The 27,862-nt window shown below is 50.6% G+C and overlaps 1 protein-coding gene across 2 annotated transcripts in view; it reads right to left on the bottom strand.

Moving 5' to 3' along the window:
- Window positions 1-25,399, bottom strand: part of LOC111149104 (EvC ciliary complex subunit 1) — a 61,116-nt gene extending 35,717 nt beyond the window's left edge. For both annotated transcript variants that reach the window (XM_022506026.1, XM_022506027.1), the window contains exons 1-7: window positions 25,226-25,399; window positions 19,072-19,194; window positions 13,258-13,341; window positions 10,967-11,199; window positions 9,916-10,000; window positions 4,207-4,305; window positions 1,415-1,552 (exon numbers count right to left, since the gene is read on the bottom strand). In XM_022506026.1, coding sequence (XP_022361734.1) covers window positions 1,415-1,552; window positions 4,207-4,305; window positions 9,916-10,000; window positions 10,967-11,199; window positions 13,258-13,341; window positions 19,072-19,194; window positions 25,226-25,399 — 936 coding nt within the window. The remainder of the gene's footprint in view (window positions 1-1,414; window positions 1,553-4,206; window positions 4,306-9,915; window positions 10,001-10,966; window positions 11,200-13,257; window positions 13,342-19,071; window positions 19,195-25,225) is intronic.
- Between the last annotated feature and the right edge of the window lie 2,463 nt (window positions 25,400-27,862).

The raw sequence follows: 27,862 nt of genomic DNA, 5'->3' as shown, positions 1-27,862 counted from the left end.
ACCCTTTCCCCACACACCATAGGCCTGGGCATCTCCACTGCTGGAGGTCACCAGATGTCCAAGAATCCTGAGTATACACTAATCATCTGCTTGAAATACGCAGACGCGGACAGGCGCTCCACTGCTTTGTGGAGCCCATGGACCCGGGAATGCAGGCTGAGCACCATCCCTCTGCCACTCATGCCAGGAACATCCTCGCTCTCCATGTCCTCTAACCCAAGCTTAGTGGAGACTCTCCATCCTCAGGCATCTCCAGTTCAAGATGGCAAGCCAGGACTCACTCAAGGGGGCAAGCCGGCTCCCCTCCCAACTTGCTTCTCATTCTGGGATCCTTATTTCCATAGAACTGATCCTTTACACTCTCCTCTCCTCTAAACCTCATTATCTGCTATCAGCTCTCCCACCTTTTCTTACCATTCTCTTTTTGCAGCTGCCTTCATGAAATTTTCCTATTGTCCTAGCCCCAGAGTGCATACCTATCTTCCACTGAGCTGCTCGAATGGTCCTTCTAAGACAGAAACAGATCCAGCGGCCCTCTGCTGTCAAACTGCAGTGACTCCCATCTCCTTGGCACGAGATGAAAACCCTCAGGCCAGATTTCTGGCTTTCTCTGACTCTATTGCTCCTCAGTCCGCCCTCGCTGCCTTCATTGCCTATCCATTGGCCAGCATCCACCCACATTTTCCCCAAAGGCCTCTCGATGGGTCTTCTCTTCTATGAAGACTTTCCTAACTCTAGGATAAAATGGATTCCTCTCCACTGCACCTCTGCCTTCTGGTGTTCTCATCTATCACAACACTTGTAAGCTATAAAGTCTGCATCTGCTCACCTTTTGGTCCCTGTACTAGGCTAGCCTGTGCATCTCTCTGACAAGGCCAGGTCCAAGGCCATTCTGAACCCCCAGTGTGCAGCATAGTGCTTGGGTGTCAAAAAACAAAAAACAAAAAACAAAAACCCGTTTTTTTATACCTAATATAGGAACAGGGGGTACTGGAATGGAAATGCAAAAAGGGATATTTGAAGGAAGCCACCCTCTCTGGAATTTAAAGCTTTTATGAGTGATGCCTTGGGTTGGAGAAGTTAGCCGCTAGCATCTGCTCTGATCCACACGGCAGGAATGACATACAGGGTTAGAGCAATCTTTGCTTTGAATGACAAAAAGATCAATCTAAAATTTAAGCAAGGGGGATTCATTAAAAAAAAAAAAACAACAAACTCTAAATCTTGGCCCCTTCATTTTACTTTCTCCATTACTTACTTTCTGAAACTAGATCCCTGGCTTTGAGGCAGAACATATCAGGGATTTCAAGTTTTAAACACGCTTCTAGGTGCCTTCTCTTTAATCTCGCTAATTTAACTGCCCCAGAAATCAAGGTTCTTATAAGGAAAAAGAAAAGAAAAATCCATCACATACATTATCTATTAGCTGCTCAGCATATTCTCGCTCCTTCTTTTCCACTTCTGCCAGAGTGATGTACTCAGAATCACCAGCCCCCAACATTTCCGTGTTTGACAGTTTGACCTGAAGTCCCTTTTCTAATTCCTCCAAGTCCTGGGGAAAACAGAAAAAAGGAAAAAAATGCAAATAAGCAAAGGAAAAAATCTAACATATCTTAAATTCCAAAAAAGAAATGCTTTTATCTCCCAGCACAAAATATTTCTTAACCATCAATAGCTGATCTAGGTATTGTCCCACTTAAGGTTTGATGATAGAAATCTCTTTTGCTCATTAGACATAGACTCTCAAGAATACTGGATTCTTTTCTTCTATATTGCTCTCTGCCTCCCTTAAAAAGATTGAATTCACTTTTTAAAATGATGAATTAGTACCTTACATTTCTTATGAAGTCCTGGAAAATGCCATGACCTCAGGGGGTTGCAAAGGAATACTTCTTCCCCACACCTCTGGTTTCCACAGGGAAGGATTACTCACTACACCCCAGGGAAGGCGGGACACGATGTGATTGGTGGGCTCAACAGCAGGAAGTGGCCCCCTTAACTTGTCCGGTCTCGTCCTCTTTGGCATGGGTCCTCCATGGGGAGGCCATGATGGTGGTGTGGCCTCCGCCTGGAGTGTGCGGATAGTGAGGGCCTGCCGCGGAGGTGACCAGCGTGGTCAGCAGCAAGGTAGGCAGTCTGGGGAACCCTGGGCTTCAGAGCACGGAAGCCGGCCTTTCTGTAAGGAGGCCGACTTTCTGTCCGCGTGGGCGCGGCTGGTCCCCTTCCGGAGGTCGGGGGCCATCAGACTGGCTCTCCGTCAGCAGGAGCCGCTGCGGTGACTATCGTGCTCTCTGGTGCGTGCGGCGGCGTCAGATCCGGGTCTGCGGCCTGCAAAGCCCTTGCTCTGCCCTAGAACCCTGCTTCTCTATTCCGCTTGGAAGGACTCGCGTCACCGTGGTGGTCATTGTCTGTGCAGCGAGAGTCACCGAGACTCGGTGCGCCTTCGTCTGCCGGCTGCAAACCAAACCCTGACGGCCGCCCACGGGCCGCGGCAGGGATGGAATGCAACCGCATGTGCCGGGTCTGAGGGGACCGGCCCGTCAGCAGCGCTCCCGGGATGGGGGTGGTCATGGTGATGAGGCACAGCGTCCTTCCCGGGGGGGGGGGGGGCGGCGACTCGTCCCCCCGCCCGGGACCCAGAGGAAGGGGGAGAAACCTGCCCTCGGCATCCCCCACCTCTCGTGCGGCGGTGACTGGGAAACGGCGCTGCTGATGACGGGGACGAGGAAGACGGTTGTCGGGTGGTCAGGAGGATGGGGGCAGCCAGCACGACGCAGGGGCTGACTCTTACTCGGCCGGGTGCCCCCTACACACTTGTCTTGGCCCTTCCGTGATCCCGCAGGACGGGAGTCACGACCCCGGGGCCCAGGAGGGACCTGGGATTCTGAGAGTTTGCGCCTCCACCAGTTAGACTCCAAGACCCGACTGGTGTCACTGCCCGTAAAGCAATGTAAACGCCATGTAAAAGACGGACGGGGCAGAATGCCCCCTAGTATAAACAGTTCAAACCAACAAATCAATTAGGTATTTAAAACACCCAACCTAGGGGCGCCTGGCTGGCACCGTCAGTTGGGTGTCCGACTCTTGATTTTGGCTGAGGACATGGTCTCATGGTTGTGGGATGGAGCCAGGCATCGGGCTTCACCCCCAGCAGGGAGTCTGCTGCTCCCTCTGCCCTCCCTGCCTGCTTGGGGGGCGCGTGCTCTCTCTCTCTCTCAAATCGATCAATAAAAACTTAGCAACAGCAAACTTAGGAGTGCCTGGTTGGTCCAGCCAGGTGGGTGTCTTACTCTTGATTTCAGTTCAGGTCATGATCTCAGGGTCCTGGGATCGAGCCCTGCATCAGGCTCTGTGCTCAGCATGGAGTCTGCTTGGGATTCTCTCTCTCTCCCTCTCCCACTGCCCCTTCCCTGCTATCTCTCTCTCTCAAATAAATCTTTTTTTTTATATTTTTTTTAATTTTTTTTAAAAACATATAATGTATTATTAGTCCCAGGGGTACAGGTCTGTGAATCACCAGGTTTACACACTTCACAGCACTCACCATAGCACATACCCTCCCCAATGTCTACAACCCCACCACCCTCTCCCTACCCCCTTCCCCCTGGCAACCCTCAGTTTGTTTTGTGAGATTAACAGTCTCTTATGGTTTGTCTCCCTCTCGATCCCATCTTGTTTCATTTCAAATAAATAAATCTTAAAAAGTAAATAAATAAAAATACCCAACCTTGTGCAGAAGGTGACAGTAACAGTGGTTCTGAGTAGCAAGTATGACCAACATTCTTCTCGTTTTCCTTCTTTCAGTATTTTTCCAAATTTTAATAATAACTATGGTCATTTTTATATTTGTACACATATTTTTACATAATTGCATTGGGTTCAAAAGCACATATTGTAAGAAATTATTTTTACACATGAAAGCAAAAATAATTTCCTATAATATGTTTTATATATTTTAATCAACTATTTTTTTATTAAAAATTTTTATTTATTTGACAGAGAGACAGCGGGAGAGGGAACACAAGCAGGGGGAGTAGGAGAGGGAGAAGCAGGCTTCCCGCTGAGCAGGGAGCCCAGGGCTGGATCCCAAGACCCAGAGATCATGACCTGACCTGAAGGCAGACGCTTAACGACTGAACCACCCAGGCGCCCCTATAATCAACTATTTTTAAGTAACCTTGAAATGTAGGTTGAAGACTTACTTACATTTTCTTGCTTTGAAAGAATCCTCTGGTATAATTCATCATCAGACTTCTTTTTAGGCAGAAGATCAAGGAGGCACATTTTAAAAATCTGAATAAACATCTATTGCCAAGAAGGGAAACATAACCAAGAGAAAGGCTTAGAAATGGTATCGCCCTTTCCATCCCTCCCTCTCTCCCCTTCTTCTTTCTCTGTCTCTTCACACACACACATCCTTTTTGCTGGAGGGTAAATACCTCAGGTTATAAATCATGACAATAGCCTATAATGGGCTGTATTTTCATTAAGAAGGATTAGAGGGACACTTGTTCGGAATTGCCATGTATACAGTCCTCCTCCCCGGCCTCCTGTCACAATGGATGGAGGTGTCCTCTACACCAGAGGGAATCCTCCCACAAGTGGGGACACCCAGGAACATCCAAGCCTGCTGTCCCCACACCTGCTATTCACCTCCGTAGGACATCTGTGTGTTTCCAGTTTGGGGCGATTGTGAATAAAACTGGTAAGAACATTCACATAACGGGTTTCTGTGTGAACATAAGATTCTCTGGGGTTAGGTTCACCAGAGTGCAGTTGTGGGGTTTTCTGAGAAACTGCCCGTTCTTCGGTGTGGCGCTCTGCATTCCCGCCAGCAATGCATGTGGGACCCAGTTTCTTCCCATCGTCACCTGCATCTCCTGTTGCCACCATTTGTTATTTTAGCCATTCTGATAGGTGGGTCGTCATAGCTTGTGTTTTTTTTTTTTTTTTTTTATTGATCTCATTTACTTCTTGTTACTCAAGATATCTCATTCCTTCTGTAAAGCCAAATGCTGTCCAGTGTCTTTTATCTCATTTTGTGTGTCTGTGTGTTTACCTGCCAGCTGTAGATCCTTTTTGGTGAAATGTCTATTCACAGCTTTTGCCCTTTATCTTCTAACGGGATTGTTTGCTTCTGTGGAGGTTTGAGCGTTCTTTATATGTTCTAGGTTCTAGGTGTGAGTCCTCTGTTGACACATGGTTTGTGAATACTTCTCTTCAGAGAATACCCTCTCTGATGGGGTCTTCTATAGAGCACAAGTTTATCTTTTTTTTTTTTTTTTTTTAACAATATCTGCTTTTCTAGATCCTGAAGATTTTCTCCTCCGTTTTTTCCTAGAAGATGGATAGTCTCGCATTTTTACATTTAAGCCCGTGATGCATTTTTAGTTCATTTGTGCACGAGATGGAGGTTTGGTGTGAGTCCGTCTGTGTCTGCTTTGGACTGCTGATTGTGGCGATGTCATGTCCTGAAAAGCGTGTCACTCTTCCGTGGAACTGCTTTGCTCGGTTGTCAGAGGTGAGACGTATTTGTGTGGTGAGGCAGTTTAGTACAAGGCTTAGCAAATGTTTTCCTGCAGAGGGCCACATGGTAAACGTTCCGGCTTTGCGGGCCAACCTGTCATTTTTACAACCATTGGATTTTGCTGTTAGAGCATCGAGGCAGCCAAGGTCAAGAGCAGGCATGGCTGGACTGGCCCAAGGGTCACAGTTTGCAACCCTTGTTTTAAGGTTTGTTGAACACTGTGCTATGCCAGGCTAATATATGTATTATCTCATTTGGTTTTTAGAGCATGCAGGACATTGGTACAATCTTCTCCATTTTACAAAGAGCTCTTCGGCTGAGAAATCTGGATAACTGGCTTCATGTCACAAGGGACAGCCATGAGGGGTGGAACCTAGAACTTTCCCCTAACCTTCCTTAGGCTTGCCAGTGTTAACAAGCTCTAGGAACACAATGTCATGTTGGCTTTCTACCCACTGAAGTTGAGGCCACATAAGGTGACATTCTTTTCTCAACATGTTGGTCTAAACCCATTTTTCTTTGACCCCAGACTGAATGGGTGATGTGTACAGGTCTCATCTCATTCCTTTCAATTAATAATTTTTTAATAATACTGCTTTTATTTTTTATTTATTAATATTATTTTTTATTATATGTTCAATTAGCCAGCATATAGTACATCAATAGTTTTTGATGTAGTGTTCAACGATTCATAGTTGTGTAACACACAATGCTTATCACAACACATGCCCTCCTTAATGTCCATCACCTGATGACCCCATCTTCCCATCCCCCTCCCTTCTGCAAACCCTCAGTTGGTTTCCCGGAGTCCAGAGTCTCTTATGGTTTGTCTCCCTCTCTGATTTCTTCCCATTCAGTTTTCCTTCCCCTGTGGTCCTCTATGCTATTCCTTATGTTCCACATATGAGTGACACCATATGGTAACTGTCTTTCTCTGCTTGGCTTATTTCACTCAACATGATCCCCTCCAGTTCCATCCATGTCGATGGAAGGAGCTGAGATGCCCTTCGATAGACGCATGGATAAAGAAGATGTGGTCCACATATACAGTGGAATATTACGCAGTCATCAGAAAGGATGAATACCTACCATTTACATCAATCAATGAATGTTTTCTTTTGGAAAAATTGCAGACTCAGAGGAAAGTGCCAAACCAATACAGAGTCCCTGTGTACTGTCACCTGGGTGGCATGTGACGTCACTGTGGTACAATACCAAACTCCATCCTGACACGGACATTGGTCCGACTGTTTCCTACAGACCTCACTCCGTTTCCACTCACTGTCATGTGTATTGGTGTGTGTGTGTGTGTGTGTGTGTTTATGCAACTTTACCCCAAGTACAGATTCATGAAGTCACAATCAAGACAGAGAATGTTCCAGCACCAGGAGAATCCCTAGACCGAATGATCCCTCTGTTGGCAACCCCTGAATGCACACAGCCCCTAACCTAGGCTGTTCTCTCTGCCATTTTGCTTTTACTGGCATCAAAGGCAGCTTCTGTCCACCTCCTGACAAGCCAAGTGCTGGTTCCTCTGCCAAGGGCCACCAGGGAGCTCTGAGGTCCTAGCCTGCATGACCATCACATCTGCTCTGGGTCACTTTTTTTTTTTTTTTTTTTTTTTTTACTTTGTTAGTGACACAGTGTGGACACAAAGTATGCGGGCAGTTTCAGCTGCACAACACAGTGACCCCCCCCAGCTTCAGTCTGAGTCACTTCTGAACTGACATGTGCAGACGGATCTCTCCCAGAGAAATGGCACTTGAGGCCTCCGCAAGGACTGGCGCGTTTCCCCAGGTCCCACTCACAACGAAGATGCGTTCCGCAGGGAGGGAAACGCCACACATGGACAGAGGTCCCCTAGGGCGGTGTCGGCATCTGCGGGCACATTTCTGTGGAGCGCCTACTGCACTGCAGGCCCACAGACCTTGCACTCAGACCTCATTTGGGTTCTGTGTCTATTATTCACCAGCTGTTTGATTTGGGGCGACTGAGCCAACATCTCTGCGTCTCAGGTTCCTCGCGAGCAAAAAACAACAGTAAGGCTTCCTTGAGCTCACACGTTTAGAGGGCTTCCTTAGCCTCACAAGGGGGACTGTGATACCTGGTCACACAGCCTGGCCGAGCTCTGCCTACAGAGATCCTTCAGAGCTAGACAGCTTCAGTTCCTAGTAATTCCATGGGGTAAGAGTTGGAGAACATTATACCTTTTCTAAAGTGGCCCAGAAAGGGGAAATGACTTACCCTATGTCACACAGCTCATCTGTGTGGGAGGGGGGACCAGAACCCAAGTCTCTGACTCCTCGTCCTTCCCCAGCTTCCAGCAGATGTGTGTCCCTCCAGGGAAGCCTGGCCGTCAGCCCCACACTCACTTAATGCCCCCCTTCCCCTCCCAGCACTGTACAGCTTGCTACGCGCTACTGTTGGCTGGGGAGCATCTGTGCGGTTCCCCGCCATCTTCCCCTGGAGAGCAGGCCCCATACAGCTGAGTGCTGTCCCTGGTTCCATGCCAGGCTGGGAAGAAAGGCTGCCCACAGAGAAGACACGCAGATGAGTGACGGTGACTGCTTCCCCACGGGCATCTGCTGGCTGCTGCGGGGGCGAGGTGGCCAGTACCGTGTCCCTCGCCAGCTGGGTGGTGCTCTGAACGCAGACACCGTCAGCCCTCCAAGGAGCACAGAGCCTTTGAGAAGCCTGCCAGGGCCACCTGCCTGCTGGCCAGACGGGATGCGGCGAATGAACCAGGCCACAGGCATGGGAAGGCCAGGGCTCTGCCGGATAGCGGGGCCGCCGGAACAGGGTCTGTTTCCGGAGTCCTGGTAGGATTTCTGGTTTCCAGGACAGACCCCTGTTTACAAGGCCCATTCTGCTCTCACAGGGCCCCAATTTCTTTCTACTGCATCTGCAACTTGATGTTTATATTTTTCCAGTGTATGACAAGGCACCCCGTAGGCGTGTCTGTTTGCGTCTCTGTCACTCTCTCCGTCGACCCCTCTCCCTTTCTCTTTCCAACAGGCCTCCCTGCTGTAGGTCACATCCCTCATTCGAGAATCCAGGAGAAATAACTCCTCTTTTGTAGCTCTGTGGCCTGGAGGCCTGGCCTGCCCCACTGGGGTTCCACAGCTACAGGGTAGGAGGTGGCACACGTCTGTCTGGCTTCTTCGCTGCGTGGGCCCACAGTTGGTTCATTCAGAGCCTGTGTGCGTCCAGCAGAGACCAGTCGTGTTCTGCTGTCGTCTGTGGCTCTGTAATTTCTTGTCCGTAATGTGGAATGATAACGGCACCCACCCCTCTAGACTGTTCTGAGGTTCAAGGCTAACCGCCCATATGACATGCTCAGGACCCAGTACATAGTGAGCAGTCACCAAAGTCAGCACTCCTAAATATTGTTGTCACTGTTATCATTCCTTCAGAAATGCTAGCGAGAATGAGGAGAAAGGGGGATCCCTCTCACATTGCTGGTGAGAGTGCCAACTGGTTCAGCCACTTGGGAAGGCAGTATGGAGGTTCCTCAAGATGTTAGAAATAGAACTACCCTGCAACCCAGCAATCGCACTACTGGGTATTTACCCCAAAAGATACAAAGGTAGTGATTCGAAGGGGCACGTGCACCCCAATATTTATAGCAGCAATGTCCACAATAGCCAAACTATGGAAAGAGCTCTGATGTCCATCAACAGAGGAATGGATAAAGAATATGTGGTCCATATATACAATGGAATATTACTCAGCCATCAGAAAGGATGAAATCTTACATTTATATTGACCTGGTTGGAATTGGAGGATATTATGCTAAGCGAAAGAAGTCCATCAGAGAACGACAAATACCATAAGATCTTGCTTATATGTGGAATTGAAGAAACAAAACAGATAAACATAGGGGAAGGGAAGGGAAAATAAAATAAGACGAAAACAGAGATGGAGACAAACCATAATTGACTCTTAACTCTAGGGAACAAACTGAAGGTTGCTGGAGGGGAGGCGGATGGGGGGATGGGGTAACTGGGGGATGGGCTTTAAGGCAGTCCCGTGATGTGATGAGCACTGGGTGTTGAATGTAACTGATGGATCACTGACCTTTACCTCTGAAACTAATAATCCACTGTATGTTAATTAAATTGAATTTAAATTAAAAAATGAAAAATGCTGCCCTTTTCCAACATCTTTTACCTGTTCTCACCAGTAGGGGACCTGTGGGAGGAGGCTGTCATCTATCTGCCCCGCCCCACAGCTCCCAGTAAAGGAGAGCATGTGCCCCATCAGCAGGCACAAATGGCTTCTGTCCCTTCCTGTCGCAGTGGCGCCACTGTCCCCAGCACCCATCCCCAGAGGGCACACAGGACTCCCTGCCTGCAGGGAGAGGGAGAGCAGCCCCACCCTGCACCTACCATGTGCTTCTCCTGCCTCAGAGCTGTGTCCAGATGCAGCAGATCTTTTAGGTGAAGGTTATAGATACACAGGTCAAGATCCACACTGGAAAGTGGAAAGAGAAACAGAAAGCCACGAGAGTGTTTGGGATGGGGAGTCGGGGTTCCAGGGAGTTAGCATATCCCTGCTTTGTACAAGGCTTGGGGAACCCTGACTCCAGATTTTAAGTGCTGCCCAACTCAGAGATGCCTAACAGCCGTCCCAGGTTTACACGAAGGAATCAAGGGAACTATTTGAAACTCAGCTGTGACCAGAAGGGAAGCAGCTGCCTGAGATATGAAGGAGAGGAGGCAGCAAGAGTCAGAGGTGGGAGAAAAGAGGGTATTACACCCCTTCCTCGATCGAAATGCCCGTCACGTGTCCCCCTCCTCTGCCCCTGCAGACAGACGTTCTCATGCCCATTTCACAGATGGGGAAATGGACTGAGAAAGTCAAGTAGCAGTCACATGGTCACAGGGCAGGTAAGTGGCAGGGCAGATTGGACCATCTGTCCTACGTGGGCAAATGCACTTTGAATGGTCACAGCTCCCCCGACCCTCCCAACTCTTTGCCATTCTGCTTTTACTGGCATCAAAGGCAGCTTCTGTCCACCTCCTGACAAGCCGAGTGCTGGTTCCTCTGCCAAGGGCCACCAGGGAGCTCTGAGCTCCTAGCCTGCATGACCATCACATCTGCAGGAAGGCCTGTTTACTTTGTTAGTGACACAGTGGACACAAAGTATGCGGGCAGTTTCAGCTGCACAACACAGTGACCTCTCTAGCTGCTGTCAGGGTGGGCCCAGAGCACATCAGTGATTCAATGAGACCCCCTAATGGGTCTCTCCCAGGGGCTCAGGTCTGGCTCTATAACCCCCACATTGGTCAACACCACACAGTAGCTGGGGAGCTCCAGCTCAGACACTGCATAGCTGTGTGTGCGTGGCTGACTTGCTTAACCTCTCTGGGCCTCCATTCCTAATACTGACAGCGATTGGGTCCATCGGTGGGCTTCCCCAAGCTTCCCTCTCCTTACCTCTCACAGATCAGCACCTCAGGGAAGCTGTTGGCCCGGACAAAGGTGCGGCTCAGGAACCTGTCGTAGCTGGTGGTTGAGTGGATGCTGGACGAGGAGCTGCAGTCCTCCTTCTCGGCCTGGCTCAGGCTCCCCAGGCTGCTGGAGGGGGAAGCCTCTACCGGCTGGTTTGGCAAGATAGCCTGCTTTAAGTTTTCATGCAGAGAAGGGTTGGAGGAACCGTCGGCCAGTGGCTGGGGTGGAGGGACAGAAAGCACCGTCAGTCTTGGGGACCTAGTGTGACTTTGCTTCAGTAATTCCACCAGTGGCGAGGGACACCGGTCCCAGGAAGGCCAGGTGGGGGCAGACTGGGTGGAGATGATTAGACCGTAGAGCTTTTGCCCCAGGGTCACACCCACACCCGAGGGACCCATGTCATGGCTCTTGTCCCCTGCAGGCCAGACCCTCTACAACAGGCTCCTACCCCTTAGCTGTAAGTCTGGGTCTGTTCCCTGGTGGCCCACCTGCACCCCACACTTGACTGCCAACCCTGACCTCCTCCACAGCAGTCCACCTGCCCCCCATCTTTCCCACCACTGGCTCAGACCCCTGGGGGTGCTCTGTCCACGAACCTGCTGACTACCCAGCTCTCCCACATACACTGACCTGGGTGTCACCCTCCTGTCCCCAGTCCTTCGAGGCGGCTCCCCACTGCCCTTGAATGGGCCCAAAGCTGCTCATCAAGGAACTCAAGCCCCATGCACTGCCTTGACCATGTCACCTTGACCACACAAGGTGATAGCCTAGGGCCTGGCACAGCTGGAGGGCTCAACAGATGTCGGTCGCCCCCTCTGTCCAGCCTGTCCTGCTGCTCCAGGATGTGCCTGCCCAAGCAGTCCCGAGCCAGCTGCCAGCTCTAAACCTCCCCTGTCATCTCATACTTCTGGGCCTTTCCAGATTCTGGTCCCCCTGCCTGAAACAGCCCTCACTCACTGTCGGCTGGGCAGCAGCACCTCTCCCCCGGAGACCCAGACCCAGGGTTGTCCTCCCCAGCCCATGCGGGGTTCCACAGGCCTCTGGTCATTTCTGTCTTGCCTGGGCTCACCCATCATCCTACAAGCTCAGCCCAGACCGCGAGGGCCTCCAGGGTGAAGATGATGCCATCCCGACCACTGGATAATCCCCAGGGCCCACCAGGAGACAGCCTGCTGGGGGTGTGGATGATGAATCAAGCCCCTGCTCTGGGAGTTTTGTCCCTTCAACCACCCACCAGATGGCTAAGTGCGGGGAGCAGTTCCCAATGTGTGTTCCTGGGAACAGTTGCAGTTACTGCTCCCCATCAGTAAGGGTTCCGCAGAAAGCTTAATTTGGGAAAGTCTGTGTTATGCAAAGTGAAGTCCTTGCTTTGATGCAATACTTTGCAGAGCCTGGCTCTGGCTGTCTTCAAAAGCAAATAATCATTGAAAAACAAACAGTGAACGTTTGGTTGTCACGCGCCATGCTAAACCCTATGTCTATTATTCCATTTGACCCTCAAGCAACTGGGGGAGGCAGGACAGCCCACCGCCCCCATTTCCAGATGAAGAAATGGAGGCAGAGTCAGGAAATGGCCCACAGAAAATTGTCGAGACAGGAGTTAGGACGGAGTCTGTGTGACTCCAGAGCCTGTCCTCTTTATGGTCAGGAGAGCCGGCTGCATTTCCCTCAAGTACTGGACCAGGGACTCTGTCCTTCATGTCCTTGCAAACCTGGAAACACTGTGGGCTTTGCTGCCGTCTGCAAAACATCTGACCACAGGTGTGAATTCCCTGCTTCAGGTGTAAGACCTGCAGCCACGTGACCTCAAGCAGGTCATTAGCCTCTCTGTGCCTCAGTTTCCTTAGGCATAAAGAGCCAATAACAGTCTGATTCACCTTATATGAAATGCCTAACATGTGACAAATGCTTAGCACTGTGCTAGCCCCCCAGGACGTGTTCAGTAAGGTCAATCTGTGAGTGAGGAGCAGTCCTGGTAATTGTGTCTGTGCCCGGGTTTGTGTTAGTCTAGAACAGTGGGACGTGGCCCAGCTGTGCTGCCACCTGCTGTCCCTGGGGACACTTTGCTACACCCTGTTCCTGACAACGCTGTCATAAAGTGGATTCATCCTAACGTTTTCCTCTATCACAAAGCCTCAAAATTGTCCCTATTAAAATGACTTGCCATAAAACCCCCAGACAGGACCCCAAATCACTCACTCCGTTGCCAACTCCCACCCCAATCTCTGGCAATTACTGAGTAATTGCATTTCTCAGACAGAGCTGAGGACCCTCACCCGGAACTTCTGATTGATGGGATAGATGACTTTGGCCTTCAGTGCAAATGCTGTGATGTTGCTGTTGAAAGCTGGCTCACATTCCTGGGAAGGAAGAACAGATGGCATGGGGTGCTTTATGTAAGCAAAAGGAAAGATAACGCACTAAGAATTACCAAAATGCCATATCCCATTTGTAACAGTGGCCTCAGGAAGGGACCATAACAGGCACATTTAGATCCAAGTAGGTTCTCACTTGCTAGGTGGGAGGGTGAAAGGGTGTAGGGATGGATAGATAGATGGATAGATGGATGGATGGATGGATGGATGGATGGATGGATGGATGAGTGGATAGGTAGAAGGAGAAGTGGATGGATGGTTGGACAGATGGACAAATGAGTGGATGGGTGGATGATGGGTGGACACATGCGTGGGTGGGAAAATGGATGGCTAGGTAGGTTGATGGCTAATAGATGGATGGATGGATGGATGGGTAGATAGGTAGAGAGATGGATGGATGGACAAATGGGTGGATGGATGGATGGATGTGAGGATGATGGAAAGATGGATGGATGAATGGATGGATGGGCAGATAGATGTTATGTAGCACATGCCTTATTTAATTCTAAGTCTTCAGCTTTGGAAAAAATAAGTATTTAAATATTGACAATAATTAAGTTTTCCTTAAAACTGCAAAACATCTTTTAGTGGAAAAAGGAAATACAGAATAGTTTTAGCGTTGCCACGGAGGTAAACACATCCACATGGCAATATTCACTCAAGACTCTGGATCGGATCCTTAAATGAAAAGCGGGTGGGCAAGTCTTTTCACTTCTCTGAGCCTCAGTCTTCCAAGACAGAAAACAGGTACCGTATCCGCCCCCAGGACCACGTGGGTAAAGCACCCAGCGAAGTAGCTGGAACAGAACAGAATTGAAGCAATGGGCGGCTCTAAGGAAAGGCGGGAAGGAGCCACTTCTCCGGGGAGCCTTCTTTGACCATAGCTGGACAGACTTCTTCATGGCTGCCCTACGTCCCCACACCCTTTCTGTGTCTCTCTCCTGCCAGGGCCGCCACCTGCCCCTTGCTGGGTGGGCGCTGAATAAATGTTTTGGGAATCAGCTGCAGGAGATGCTGGCGACAGACAGACAGTCAGGAGCCTGGCACTCCAGACCACGAGAAGTCTCTGCTTACTGGTTCTGAGCCGGCTGATGGGCGAGCACTGCACCCACATTGACTTCAAGACTTCTCAACTACACCCTTTCTGAAGAAAGACCTTTGTGACAAATGACTGATTTCCAGTTGCCAGCTTGGAATGCGACACGCTCCCATGGGGCACACAGAAGGATTTATTGCTTCCCCATGATGTGGACATTGACCGGCACTGCCCGAGCCTGTGGTGTGGACCCTGGGAAGTCTCCGGAGCGGGTGTCCCCACGATGTCCTTCTGAACTGGCTGGGGATGGGAGCCACGGGGTGAGGACTGGGCTTTGTCATTTCCATCTGTACTTTATGACTCACAAAAACAGACTTAGATGACAAGAATGGGTCAGACCACCGACACGTGCCACATTCTTCCACTTCTGAGGGCTCTGAGCCTTCCACGGAGGCTACTGTCTCCACCCTTGGGAGACGGGACACAGAGCAGTTAAGCTGTGAGCCCAAGGTCACACAGCTAATAAATGCCAGAACTGGGATTTGAGCTCAGATTCCCTGGCTCCAGAGTCCCTCCTCTTTAGCTGACACCTTTCTGTCTCCCCCAACATCATGCAAATAAGAACAGGGGTGAGAGCCAGGAAGTTAAATGGGTGAGTGTTGGGTGGAGAAGCCCCTGGACTGGCCTCACCATGCTCCAGGAACACAAGGCAGATCCCAGATACTTTGTCACTCCCACACCCCAACCTGCCATGTCAAATCAACCACAAAGCCCACTAGCTCGAACTCCTAAATGTCATTCACGCCCATTGCGCTGGCCCAAGCCACCACCATAGGGCTACAGTAGACTCCAGGCTGGCTCCCATCCATGCACTGAGCGCCTACTATATGCTGACTCTTTATGCCCTCTTGCTCATTTAATTATCACACAATAGCCAGCTTGGGGAGGTCTGTACTATTTCCATCATCTCTATTTCATGGAGCGAGTTTCCAAGGTTAACTCCTTCCAATGCATTCTCTCCATGGCCATCGGATGATCTTTTAAATCTAAAATCCCCATCACTGCCAGCTTCAACCCCTTCCTGGCTTCCTTGTGACCCAAGGGAGCAGAGCCTAGCATGTCCCAGCCCCCAGCATCCAGCCCCAATCTCTGCTTGAAGCCGTGTGTGTACAAAAGCAAAGGATGACAGTGAGATCAGAAAGGCTGATTTCAGACCAGGCTGTATGATTTGTGGGGCCTAATACAAAATGAGAAGGGGGAGGTGTGTCTGATTAAAATATGATTAAGAATTTCAGGACTGGAGAGTACAGAAGCCAGAGGTGGGGCCTGACTGAGCTCGGGTCCTGCGAGACTGCACAGACAGGACCCCTGGGAAGCCAGCCGGCTGGGGCCACTTTCCAGCAGAGACTCACCTGCTCAAGCAAATTCAGGAAAGCAGAGGGCATCCTGCTTTCCTAAACTTGCAAACAGAGGTGAGGAGAAAGCCCAGCATGGAAGGGGTGGAAAATGAGAAGAATACACGGCCCCTGCCCTCCAGGGCAGAGAGAAAGCAAAAATTGCACTAAATGTAGAAAACATAATTAGCAGCACAAGGTGGAGATGCTGGGGTCCACCTGGAACATCTGGAAGCAGAACTCGGGATGCACATCGAAGCACAAGGGACGGGTTACTGCAGCTGCCTGGGGAGCCTGTGCCTGTGTGCTTCCCGCCCACCCACCTGCAGACCACAAGCCCCTAGAGGACCAAGGACTGGCCCCGTGATGATCATGGTGTTCATCAGGATGAAGGACCCGGAAGCACTTGGCACACGCAATCCAGGAGTGAACAGACTTCTGCTGTTTTTAGTTTTTTTCTCCCCCCCCACAGCTTTTCTTATTAAGTTCAGATGGCTTCCAAATTCTGATAATCTTCTCAACCGTAGCAATACAATTGTACAGAAAATTGGTTTTAGTGCGAGCCTACCATGTAAAAATTCTTCGGCGGAAGCAATGCAATTATTCAGAAAATTAGTGAAAACATAATTGCAGGAAAAGAAAAGGCCTTTCACTCACCAATGTAGAGGCGTCCTTTCAGTGAGCGCCCGGAGGCGTCCACGAACAAGCCATCCCCTCTCCCTCCTCCGGAGCAAAAGGACAGGATGAAGAGACCCAAGGCTGTGCCGTGGCATGTGGAAGAGCCTTCTGGAATTTTCTGTTTGCTTTTGATTTGACGTGAGGTATTATCAAAATAAAGTTTAGGCAAGGAGTGGCGCGAACTATAAGTGCCTTGGTTTTCCGTGCATTCTGGGACATCACAGTCAGAGCTCAGCTCACCCTGTCAGAATTGGTCCTGGCCAAGATCTGCTGACAAGCTCGGTCTGCAGAAGGCAGGGCATTCTAGTGAGCCAGTCACTGGAACAGGCAAATCTTTAACTTGGCCCTTGGCAGTGATTAGCTTGATCATCTGGTGTTGCTAAATGGTTAACAGGTAAAACATTACTAGGTAAAAACGTGAGCGAGGCTTCCAGGGAGGTAGAAGGACTTGGCTTCCCTGGAAACACTGATGAACACTTAAATCCCATAGTTGGGAAGTTCACAGAGTCAACCAATGGGTGACCCTCGGGCCAGCATCATGACCGTCCTCGTGAAGCCAAGAAACCAGAGGCTCAGAGAGGTTATATCTCTTGCCCAGCATCACACAGCAAACAGGTGACAGGGCTGGGTTCCTGGGATCCAGGCACCAGGATCCCCTGAGCCAATGTGTTTTCACTACGTCCAAGGCCGCCCTCTGCATGAGCAGGACTGTATGCATGCAATTCGACCATGTGAAGCATGCATTTTAGTAATTTTCAGTATCTTCACAGATATATGAACTAGCCCCACAATCAGTTTTGGGACACTTTCATCATCTCAGAAAGACACCCCACACCACTTAGCTCTCACCTCTGTCTCTCCTCTCTCACCCCTTCCCCAAGCGCCCACCAGCCTACTCTCTCTGTCTGTCAATGTCTGTTGTAGACGTTCCATATGAATGGTATCTCATGATATGTGGTCTTCTGGGACCGGCTTCTTTCCGTGAGCATGATATTTTCAGGGTTCCTTCATGTTGTGGACTACTTCGGCACTTCCTTCCATTTTCTGGCCCAAGAGTATTGCATTTATGGATAGAACACATTTTGTTGAGCCATTTGTCAGCTGATGGACCCTTGGGTTTCCACATTTTGGCCGAAGAGTGCTGTTATGACCACAGTGTGTGTGTTTTTATGTAGCTGTGTGTTTTCATGGGTGTGAACAGGGTTTTGATGAGACAGGCTGATAGGAACAGAGGGAGACAGATGAAGGAAAGAGAGACATCAGGAACCCACCTGTTCACAGAAACACAGAGATGCACGTGGAGAGAGACATGAAAGAGAGAGAGATAGGGATCTCCAGAGAGACACCCTGACACACACACATACAGACATATGGGGAGAGACGAGCACTTGGGGACGGGGAGGCAGGGAGCGTGGGCTGGACACAGAGCAACTACATGCCAGGGGCTCACTCCAGCCCTGGCTCTGGCTCCCCATGCCAGCCCTGCGAGGGCAGCCAGTCCTTCCCCCAGGCTGCATAATGGAAGCCAGCCTCTAGAATCCTCAAGAAGGGGACAGAAATAAAATCTACCTCATGGTTCTGCTGAAAGAGGTGCAGGAGGTAATTCACACGAGTGTTCACCTCACTCAAAAGTGACACATGGGAAAATGCCTGGTGCTCAGTAAGTGTTTAAAAAACAAAACCCAAACCGAACAACAACAACAAAATACCTTTCCCCTTTTCTCAGGAACCCTCTACCTCTGTCTACCTACATATCTATCTCCCTAAATATCTATATTTCCTTTTGGGCATTTGAGGCTAAATGACCAGGATCCATGGTACTTTCTGGGGAGCAGCAAGTGTCTAGAAATAGCACACCTTTGGCAGAAACATTGTCTCTCTCCAGGGAGCTCACGCACAAAGTGGTGCCCTATGGGCAGGCTTAGGCTGGACAGGGTGGGGGCCAGCGAGGAAGGACCAGGGAGAATCCACCTTTAACATGTCTGTCAAGAGGGCCTGGATATTTACTTGACATTCACTTAAAAAGAAATAAAACGACATGAAAAAGCTTATACACATACATTCACAGAAGCCCTAATCAGAATAGCCAGACACGGGAAACAGCCTGCTCTACACTATATCCCCAGAGTGGATTGGGCGATTAAATGGGACAGATTATAGACACACGCAACAACATGATTAAGCCTCGAAAGCAGGACATTCAGGCAAGACCAGTGCGAGAAAGCACACGATCCCACTGATGTGAAATTCTAGAACAGCAAAACCATCCTGGTGATGGGGAATCACAGCAATGTCTCCTTCTGAAAGGGGCAGGGCAGGGGTGAGGGAGATGTGGGAGGGTAAGCCAGAAAGGGGCACTGGAGAACTTTCTGGGGGTGATGGAGCGTTCCAGATTGGTGCTCTGGTTACCAGGATGTATACACTTATCTAACCGTAAACTTCAAATTTGTGCATTTTGCCACATGTAAATTCTATGACAGCAAAGAAGCCCAATTGGGACAGGAAGTCTTTCAGAGGCTCATCTGGATGGCATCTGCACTGACCGTACGCTGTTGCGTATGACACCCAACACTCGACTCGGCAAATAAACCCAAAAACGCAGCTTACATCCACAGGCTCCTCTTTTGACGTCTGGGCTTCCCTCCTCCTCCTCCTTGATGGGGAGCCGGTTTCTGAGGGGTCCTGGACATTAGACTCTAAATTCTTGAGCAGACTCTGAGCGTCGTCTTTCTAAAATCCAAAGATGGGGGTAGGGAGAACACATTGAAGCCAGTCAGCCTAGTCCCCTGGGAATTGAGCCATCAACCTCCAACCCCTCCGACCTGTGCCCATCTCTATGTCTCTGCCTGGCCCTCTGTGTGTAGCGTCACGCCTCCTACCCCGCCAGGGGTCAGCCACACAGCCTTTGACACTGTCCAGGCATCAGCTTCCTGAGAAGCCCCAGTGTTCCCCACCTCAGGATGTCCTCAGGACCTGGAGGTCACACTTGGATCAAAGGTGACTCCACTGTTCTTCTAGGCTGGGGGCCCTTGGTAGCCTGTGAGCAACCTGGGCTAACAGCTGAATACAGGATATGGCACATAATCATTAATTTTCCTATTATTTCCCATAATGCCATTGGATGATTTCAAGAAAATATTTTAGGTACCGTTAAATTATAAAATCATTTGTGTAATGAAATTCGGTTGATCCTTGGTATTGGTAGAGTCTGTATTTGTAAATTTGCTTACTTGCTGAAATTTATCTGTAACCCCCAAATCAACACTTGTGGTGCTCCTGTGGTCATCCCCGGGCACAGACAGCATGGTGAAAAATCGAGTTGCCTGCCATGCCTTGTCCAACAGAGAGCCAGCGAAGGTGATGCCCTGCCTTCCTGGGTCAGCTCTCCCGCCACAGACTAGAGTCCCTTTCGTGTTCCGTGAAAGCCATTCTTCTCCCACATGTCTGTGCTTCCCGTTGCTGATGTGGTTGTTTAAGAATGACCCGTACGTGTCATGTTAAGTGCTGTGCGGTGTTCCTAAGGGCAAGAAGGCTGGTGTATGAGTCATGGAGAAAATGTGTGCTGGAGAAGCTTCATTCAGGCATGAGCTATTTTGTGCCATTGGCTGCAAGTTCACTGTTAACACAATAACAATATGTATTCAATAGGGTGTCTTTATACTGAAACACACAGCACACAAGGTTACGTACTGGCCCATTAATGAAGACGTTGTGGCTGGAGTCTTGCAGAAACCTAGCCTTGTGTTTCCCCTGAGAGCAATGATTCAGTGTTTGTTAATTCTCTGTTTGCCATGATTCCGTAGATCATAATGATCAACTGTATTTGAAATCCCATTATGCTAGAGACCCCAGATCAAGTCCCTCTTATGGCTGCTCATGGATATAATCTTTACACTGAAGAAGTTAGTTAGCAACTGCTACGAAGCAATACTAAGCATCAAGGCTTATTCTAGTCACTGGGAATGAGTAATGGACAAAATAAAACTCCTGACTTCGTGGAGTTTACATTCCAGTGATGGAAGAGAGATGTAAATAAATAAGTAGTAAGTTAGCAGTGGTAAATGCTAGAGAGAAAAATGATGGAAGATAGGAGAATGGAGGGGAAGATCTCTTGAGCAAGGTGGCATTTGAGAAGAAATGTGAAGGAAGTGAGAGAGCCAGCCATTCAGATATGTCAGGGACAAGCTTTCCAGGAGAGGGCACAGCAAGTGCAAAGGCCCTGTGGCAGGAGCATGCACAGCCTGTCCAGGGAAGGCCTTGTGGCTGCATCAGTCTGGGTATGGTGGAGAGGGGCAGATGATGAAGCCAAGGATTTAGGGATTGTTTGTTGAGTTATAGCTGGCCATTACAAGGGTTCTATAGGAAAGGACCCAACCAGATCATCCTACAGTAGAGATATCCAGGCATAAAATTCATCCACTCCATAGAGAAGCATCATTATTTTGTTTCCCAGTTAAAAGTGACCAGGAAGCCAAGGCTCATCAGCCACTTGAGGACAGACTCTAACATGAAAGAAAACCCCAAAGGAACAAAAGGAAAAAGCAAAATGGAAACAGACGCTGTGTAAGGAGAAGTTGTTTATTAAAACAAACAAACAAACAAACAACTGTAACATCCTCAGAGAGCCAAGGGAAGATGTCGCGCCCACAAAATAAGAATAGGGCAGCATGAACATAGAACGTTCTGAGGACAGAAAAGGACACTCAGAACTGAGAAATGTGAAAATCTCAACACAAGCGTTGTTGGGAGAAGCCTTCCACAAATGGCCTAAAAAGATAAAGAGACGGAAAACAGGAGAGAAGGAAGGCAATTGGCAGTCCAATTCAACCAGAACATGAGACGAGTTCCCGAAAGATGCAACAGAATCTTTAAAAGGTAAAGAATCGTGAAGGAACTCAAGGGAGTGAGTCTGACCCCTGGAAAGGCCTCCGGAGTGCACGCCCCAAGGAGGACATCCAAGTGCCACCAACCCCCAACCTGTGTGATTCCTATGTGCTGGGAACAAAGAAGAGATGCTTCCAGATTCCACCGGGGACCAAAACAAAGTTATCAGGGATCAGAACAAAATCCTATTTCTCCCCCTCAGCCATGGCACTTGGGAGATGATGGGAAAAATGCCATCAAAATTCTGGGGGAAAATTATTTCCAGCCTGGAATTCCATGACCTAACTACTCTCACCAAGTCAAGAATAAAGAGAGGAGGGCGTAGATAATTTCAGACATGGAAGTTCTCAAAATCCCTTCCCCCCATCTTTCTCTGGAAGATCCTGGAGGCTGTGCTCCACCCAAATGAGTAAATGAACCCAGAAAGACAGTGGGGGGTCCCTGAAAGAGGATGCAACTTCGGGGAGGTGACAAAGTTTCCAGCGTGATCAGCCCTGAGAGGCCCCACTGGTGAGAGCAAGAGCCTAGGGGCAGCTGCTTCTCGAAGCTGAAGAACAAAAACAGCACTGGAAAGGCTCCTTAAACACAGCTTGCCGATCCCACCTGCAAAAATTCTCATCAGAGAGTCTGGGGTGGGACCCAGGAATTAGCATTTCTAACAAGCTCCCAGGGGCTGCTGCTGGTGCTGCTGGTCTGGTCCAGCTGAGAGTGGCAGTGGGTCCAGACAGCAACCAACTCAGGCTGAAGCAGGTGAGAAGTTTACTGGAGAGGTGTTTTGCAAGAAGATAAAATCGATCCAATACTTAATGCCTTCAAAATTCTCAAAAAAAAGATGTACAGAAATGGAGGGGAATCCTGCATTAAGTGAGTAAGTACGCAGAATATAAGCCAATGTGGCGGGGTGCGGGGAGCCCTGGATAACAACTTCAGATGAGACAAAATACAGTAACAAAAAGGAAAAGAATCATAATCGTAGCTGATCCTTGACTTGCGGTGAAAAGTGCTTCCGGAATCGTAAGAAAGGAAACACTGAATACTGATTTAACCAAAACTGCCCAATGGCCACAGAGGGCGGGTGACGGCGGGGGTGGCTGGGATGGGTGTGCATGTGAAGAGAAAAGAGAACTGAACTGCCCCCCAGTCCACAGCGGGAAGTCCATGCTATGCCCAGAGCCCCAAATGCAAGGAGCAGCCCAGTAAGCAGGTTGTTTACAAAGGGGAAGTAAATGACCAAAAAGGAGGCTGAAAGAGTTGGACGAGGTGGCTGCTGGGAAGCGGCGAGTGGACCGGGGCGTTGGTTGCTGCCTGTACATGAACGCTCGAAGTGCACGTGGGATGTCGACGCAATCCAAAGTTCTAAGGATGAAATGAAAACGAAAGAAAAGCAGCAAAAAGAAAGAGGTACAACACGCAATTACGAGTGGGGTGAGGTGGACCAGAGGAAAACAGAGATCCCGGGGTGCACGAGGGTAGAAGTGCCTGGAGGGGCAACTCTGTGCATCCTGAAGGATGAGCAGGCAAGCCGAGAAAGGTCGCTCAGGCAGACAGAAGGGATGTGCAGAAGGGGAGCAAGGAGATGCTGGGGGATGGAGGGAGCAAGGGGGGCTGGAACGCAGGGGTGCAGGGGCACACGGCACCTTGCGTTCGGAAGGATGCCCCAGGGAAGGGCAACCATCTTGCGCAGCCCTTCTTTACGCTAGGAAATCGGACATAACCCTCTGCAAGCAGTCAGAAGTCATTGGAAGCTTTTAACCCAGAGAGTCACTGCTGGGTTTTAGGAAAAGAGACTTAAAGAAGAGAGGAGGAAAGGAGTCCACTTAGAAAGAAGGCTGTTGCTAAGGTCCCATCCAAATCATCTGAAAATCCCATCAGCCAGACTCTGGAGCCAGAGACCGCATCCCACCCCCACCATGGCTTCTGCCCTGGTCTGAGCCACCATTACCTTCAACTGGACTAGCTCAGCCCTTACTGACCAGGGCCCAACCTCAGATAGCTTGGTTAACTGCTCTGAACCTCAGCTGACTCAGCTGTGAAATGGGCCACCGCCACGGTCTGAAGGTGTGTGCCCCATTCCCCAAGCATAAGTTGAAATCCCAACTCCCAAGGTGATGGTATTCGGAGGTGGGGCCTTTGGGAGGCGATTAAGTCCTGAGGGTAGAGGCCTCCTTACGAAAGAGGTCCCGGAGATTCCCTGACCCTTCTACTCTGCGGACACAGTGAGAAGTCTGCAGCCTGGAAGTGGGCCCTTGCGAGAACCCAGCAGTGCTGGCACCTGGTCTTGGACTTCCAGCCTCCAGAACTGTGAGAGAGAAGCTTCTGTTGTTTGTGAGTCACACAGTTTATGATATTTTTCTTAAGAGCAGTCCGAACAGTCTAAGACAGATTCTATCCACTACGTCACCAGGTGGCAGAACACTAAACGCTCTGATTTAGGGGTCCCAACAGACTGGGGTTGAAACCCAGCCCTATGGTTTATTCATCACGTGCCCCTGGACCAAGAACAACGTGGGGGAGCCTGGACTCCTGTCTCTGGAAAGTGAGGATAATAACAGCTCCCCCACTCAGAGGTTTGGGGGCGGGAATAGAGAACCAAAAATCCACAAACAGCTCGGAACAGGACACCCAGCAAAGGTTGTGCGTGTGTTATTCCCCTCTTCACACAAGAAGCCAGTGTCCCTCAGTGTTCCTTAACCATCAGCAGGATGTGACAACCTCAGACGGACCTACAAGTATCTCGTTCTGTAAGTTCCGTTCAACCTTTATCATGCCTTTCCAGCAAAACACTCCCCAAAGTCTGAAGCAATCTGCCGGACTTGTCTCCTTCTTGCATGGGCCAGGAATGCAGGGAAAAAGACCGCGCGCCTCATCTCACATCCTACCGACTTCATCCCTCAAAGAGGTCAAAGTGGCAAGGACCCAGGGCAGTGATCACACCACACGGATCAAATGCCCGCTGCGTGCCCACATCTCCCCACAACATCCGATTCTGTAACAAAGGTCATGAAAACCGTCCCTGAATCTCCTGTGACCACTGCCACCCATGAAGAATACAGTGACTTTGGGCTCAGACACACGTCTGTCACTTTGGCAAGTCACTGAACCACACTGCGCCTCAGTTTTCTCAAATGCAAAATAGGGTCCTTAATAGAACAAACTGCCAAGGCTGTCCTGGGGAATCAGTGAGATAAGTCAGGTGCAGAGTAAGGCAGGTGCAGAGTCTAGTTCAGTGCCCAGCACACAGTGGCCATCTGCAAGTGCTAGCTAGCTTCATCACTTCCATCACCCAACTCCCCAGCCTGGGCTACAGTCAGACGTTCACCTGACATCTAGCGTTTTCTGGAGACTGTGACCCTTCAGCAGCAAGGGCAGGGTCTATCCTGCACAGGACTGTGGCTGGCAGGGGTGATCAGCACACTTTTACTCTAGGGATGACATTGTGAATGAATGCATGAACGCATGCCAGGGTGGCAGCTGGGACTGGAGAGGCTATTCAGGTAACCCACCGGGCAAGCAGCAGAATGGACAGGGCTGGGAATCGCAGCCCTCCTGTCCACCGTGTTCAGCTGGGCCCCTCCGCCAGCGGCGAGTCCAGACCCTTGGTGCTCCCAATGAGAGACTGAGGCCTCCGTGGGCTTTAGTGGCTGCCTGTGATGGCAGAGCAGAGTCGGAAGGAGCAGCCACTTCTGGCGGACCCCAGACTGGTGCGCTCCTGTCACTCTGCCGTCCCCCTCTGGTCTCGGTCTACAACACTCTCGGGCTGGAGGGGAATCCAGGGCAGGACCCGGTGCGCGCGACTCCCGGGATCTCGCTCCAGCGCCGATGGGACCCAGGAGGCCCGCACGCGCCCCCCATCCGGCCACCCGCCCGGTGGACCCACCTGATGCCGCGGGCGCGACCGGGAGGCGCGGCAGCCGAGCCAGAGGCCGAGGCCGAGGCCGAGCGCGGCGCCCAGCAGTACGGCGGGGGCCAGCAGCGCGGGCGCCGGCCGCACGGCGTCCCGGCCCAGCGGCAGGCGCGTGTCGCTTTCGCAGGCCGCCGTGCCCCGGGCCATCGGGGGCGCTCAGGCGGAGGGCCGGCCGCATCGCCCCCGCCGCCGCGCGGCGCCTCGGCCCGCCGCCCGGGGCATCGTCCCCGCCAGCTCGGCAACAGCGGACTCACGGACCCGGCGGGCAGGGGCGCAGCGCGCTCCGCGGACTCCTCCGGCCTGCGCGCTCTCCTTCCTCTTGCTCCGGTCCCCCCCTTCCCCGCGCGGCCCCGCGGGAGGGAGGAGCCTGGGCGGTCCGCCCGAAACTTCGAGCCGCCCCCGCCCGGGACCGCTCTTGTACTGAGCATGCCTGGCAGGAGGCGCGGGGTTCAGCCGGAGGAGCTTTCGGAGGATTCCCGGGGTCTTTTGGCTTCTCCAGAAGGAATTGTGGGGGGGGGGGGTACTCAGCCGCGGGGGAGGGTGTTCCTCGGTTAAGTTTACTGAGCCTGTACAATGTGCTAAGCATTTAGCTTGATAATGTCAGTAACTTTCTCAACTGCCCTCTGAGAGTGGTACTATTCTCTGTTCATCTTCCTGGTGAGGAAGGTCTGGGTCAGAGTGGCTAAACCAGGTCCCTCTCCTGTCCTGTTCCTATCTGTACCAATTGGTCGTCTTTGGACCGCACAGTCCACCACCACCTCTGAACTTGTTAGCCTGAAGCCTTGGTTTTAATCCTATTCTTCCATGAATAGTCAATACTTTTCCTCTATGATGATGTGTAGAGAGACTATTACACGGAGCCCCCACTAAGAACAGGACATTGTGGGGTCATTCATTCGCTCAGCCTTTACAGAGAACCTGCTGATGGAACCATTGCCAGGCCAGCAAGGAATCAGGCAAGGTCCAGACATCGGGGATCTCATGGGTGTGTGGGGAGATAGACATCCAGATCAATTCAGCATCTGTTCTTTCCTTGAGCAAACATTTACTGAGCAGCTACTAGGTGCTAGCTCTTGTCCTGGGTACTGGGGATACAGCAGTGAACACACATGTATCTTTGAAGCTTAATTCCTTATGAGGGTCAGGGTGGGAGTACCATGGGAATCCACTGCAACAGAGAAGGGGAATTTTGTATCCTTAATCTGGATGTCCATCTCAAGTTTCTAGTTTTTATACTTCATCAACCTTCCAGGTGGGTAAGATGGCAACTAGTATCCAGATTTTCTTCTCATAGAAGTGACGGACAGCTAGAGTGAAGTTGCTTATTCAAGGTCTCACAACCAGGAAATGGGACGGGTATATTAACAGCTGTGTCTGGCTGGCTTCAGGACCCTCTCTTCTACCCCGGGCTGCTTAAATGTTTCCTTCGAAGCACCTCCAAGGCTTCTGAGAATGTGTATGGGACAATAACCTAAAGTTCTTGCTTTTTATGTTGGCTGTTTCTTTGGATACTCAAAATTTAGTTTTAAAAATATAGTGTTTTGGGGGATTACTTTATTATAAAGTTGCCTGGGTATTAAAATCATCTTTTAAATGACTCATGTCAAATAGAACTGATGGTCCCACAATATGCTAGCATCTAGCCTTTGGCTGTGTCTCACTCCTGGCATTTTGCCAGGACCCCCCCCCCCCCCCCCCAGGGCACTGTACCTCTGGTGGGAAGCCTGGGTAATAAATTTTCAGAATCTCAAACCTTACTCCTTAGTCCATGTTGAGTTAGGGAGGGCCTGTCCTTCGAGGGGTTGGAGGGAAAGGGAAGTGACAGGTGCCAGGCTTCCTGGCCTGAGACTGCATGACAGGCTGCCCTCCTTCTCCCCAAGGAGCAAGTCACTGAGGACTCAGAGGAAGCAGGAAGAAGCAAAGAAACTGCTCTACCTGGGTTCCTCCCAGTATCTATCTTCCCCTGCAAGGCACAACCCTACCCCCATGGAGAGTTCAAGCCTCCTGGCTCCAGACACCAAATCCCCTCTCTCTGGTTCCCCAGAGATGTCCCACAGTGGCTGGCCTGACTACCAGTCTGGGTACCTGGGCAAGTCCAGGGGCTACTCCACATTAGGGGCTCAGGCAGTAAGAGCCCAATGCGACTGAGCTAAATCCAATAGAAAGTGAGAGTGGCCTTTCCCCCTGTCTCAGAATCTGCCGGTCTCCCTCCCAGCTCATCTATGCTGTCCTGTCCTCTCTGGGCTCACCAGCACTCAGGGCTCTGCCTCTCCAAATGCTTCTCCGTTCTCTAATAAGGGGCTGGTGCGTCTGGAGCAGATTCTGGGTTCAGCTCAGTATGGTGTGTGCATGTGTCAGGGAAGGCTTCCTGAAGGAGGTGGTTCTGAGAACTGGGTAGGCATCAGTGGAGGAGCACTTGGAAGCACTGAAATCTTTGGGAGCAGAGGAGTGACCCCATCTGAATCCGATTTGGGTGGAGCTGAGGCCCTGGGCGGGACTCGAGCAAACCCAAGTGTGGCCCTCGCCTTGCTCCCTCCCTCCCACGCCCGCCCCCCTCCCAGCAGCGTCCCCGCCCTCCTAGCCCCAGATGCCGGAGTCCATTCCAGAAAA

The sequence above is a fragment of the Enhydra lutris genome, unplaced genomic scaffold (assembly GCF_002288905.1).
Source record: "Enhydra lutris kenyoni isolate GAN:26980312 unplaced genomic scaffold, ASM228890v2 scaffoldscaffold21, whole genome shotgun sequence".
Classification (NCBI taxonomy): domain Eukaryota; kingdom Metazoa; phylum Chordata; class Mammalia; order Carnivora; family Mustelidae; genus Enhydra; species Enhydra lutris.
Note: the sequence above shows the minus strand (reverse complement) of the source record. Positions and strands in the feature narration are given on the sequence as shown.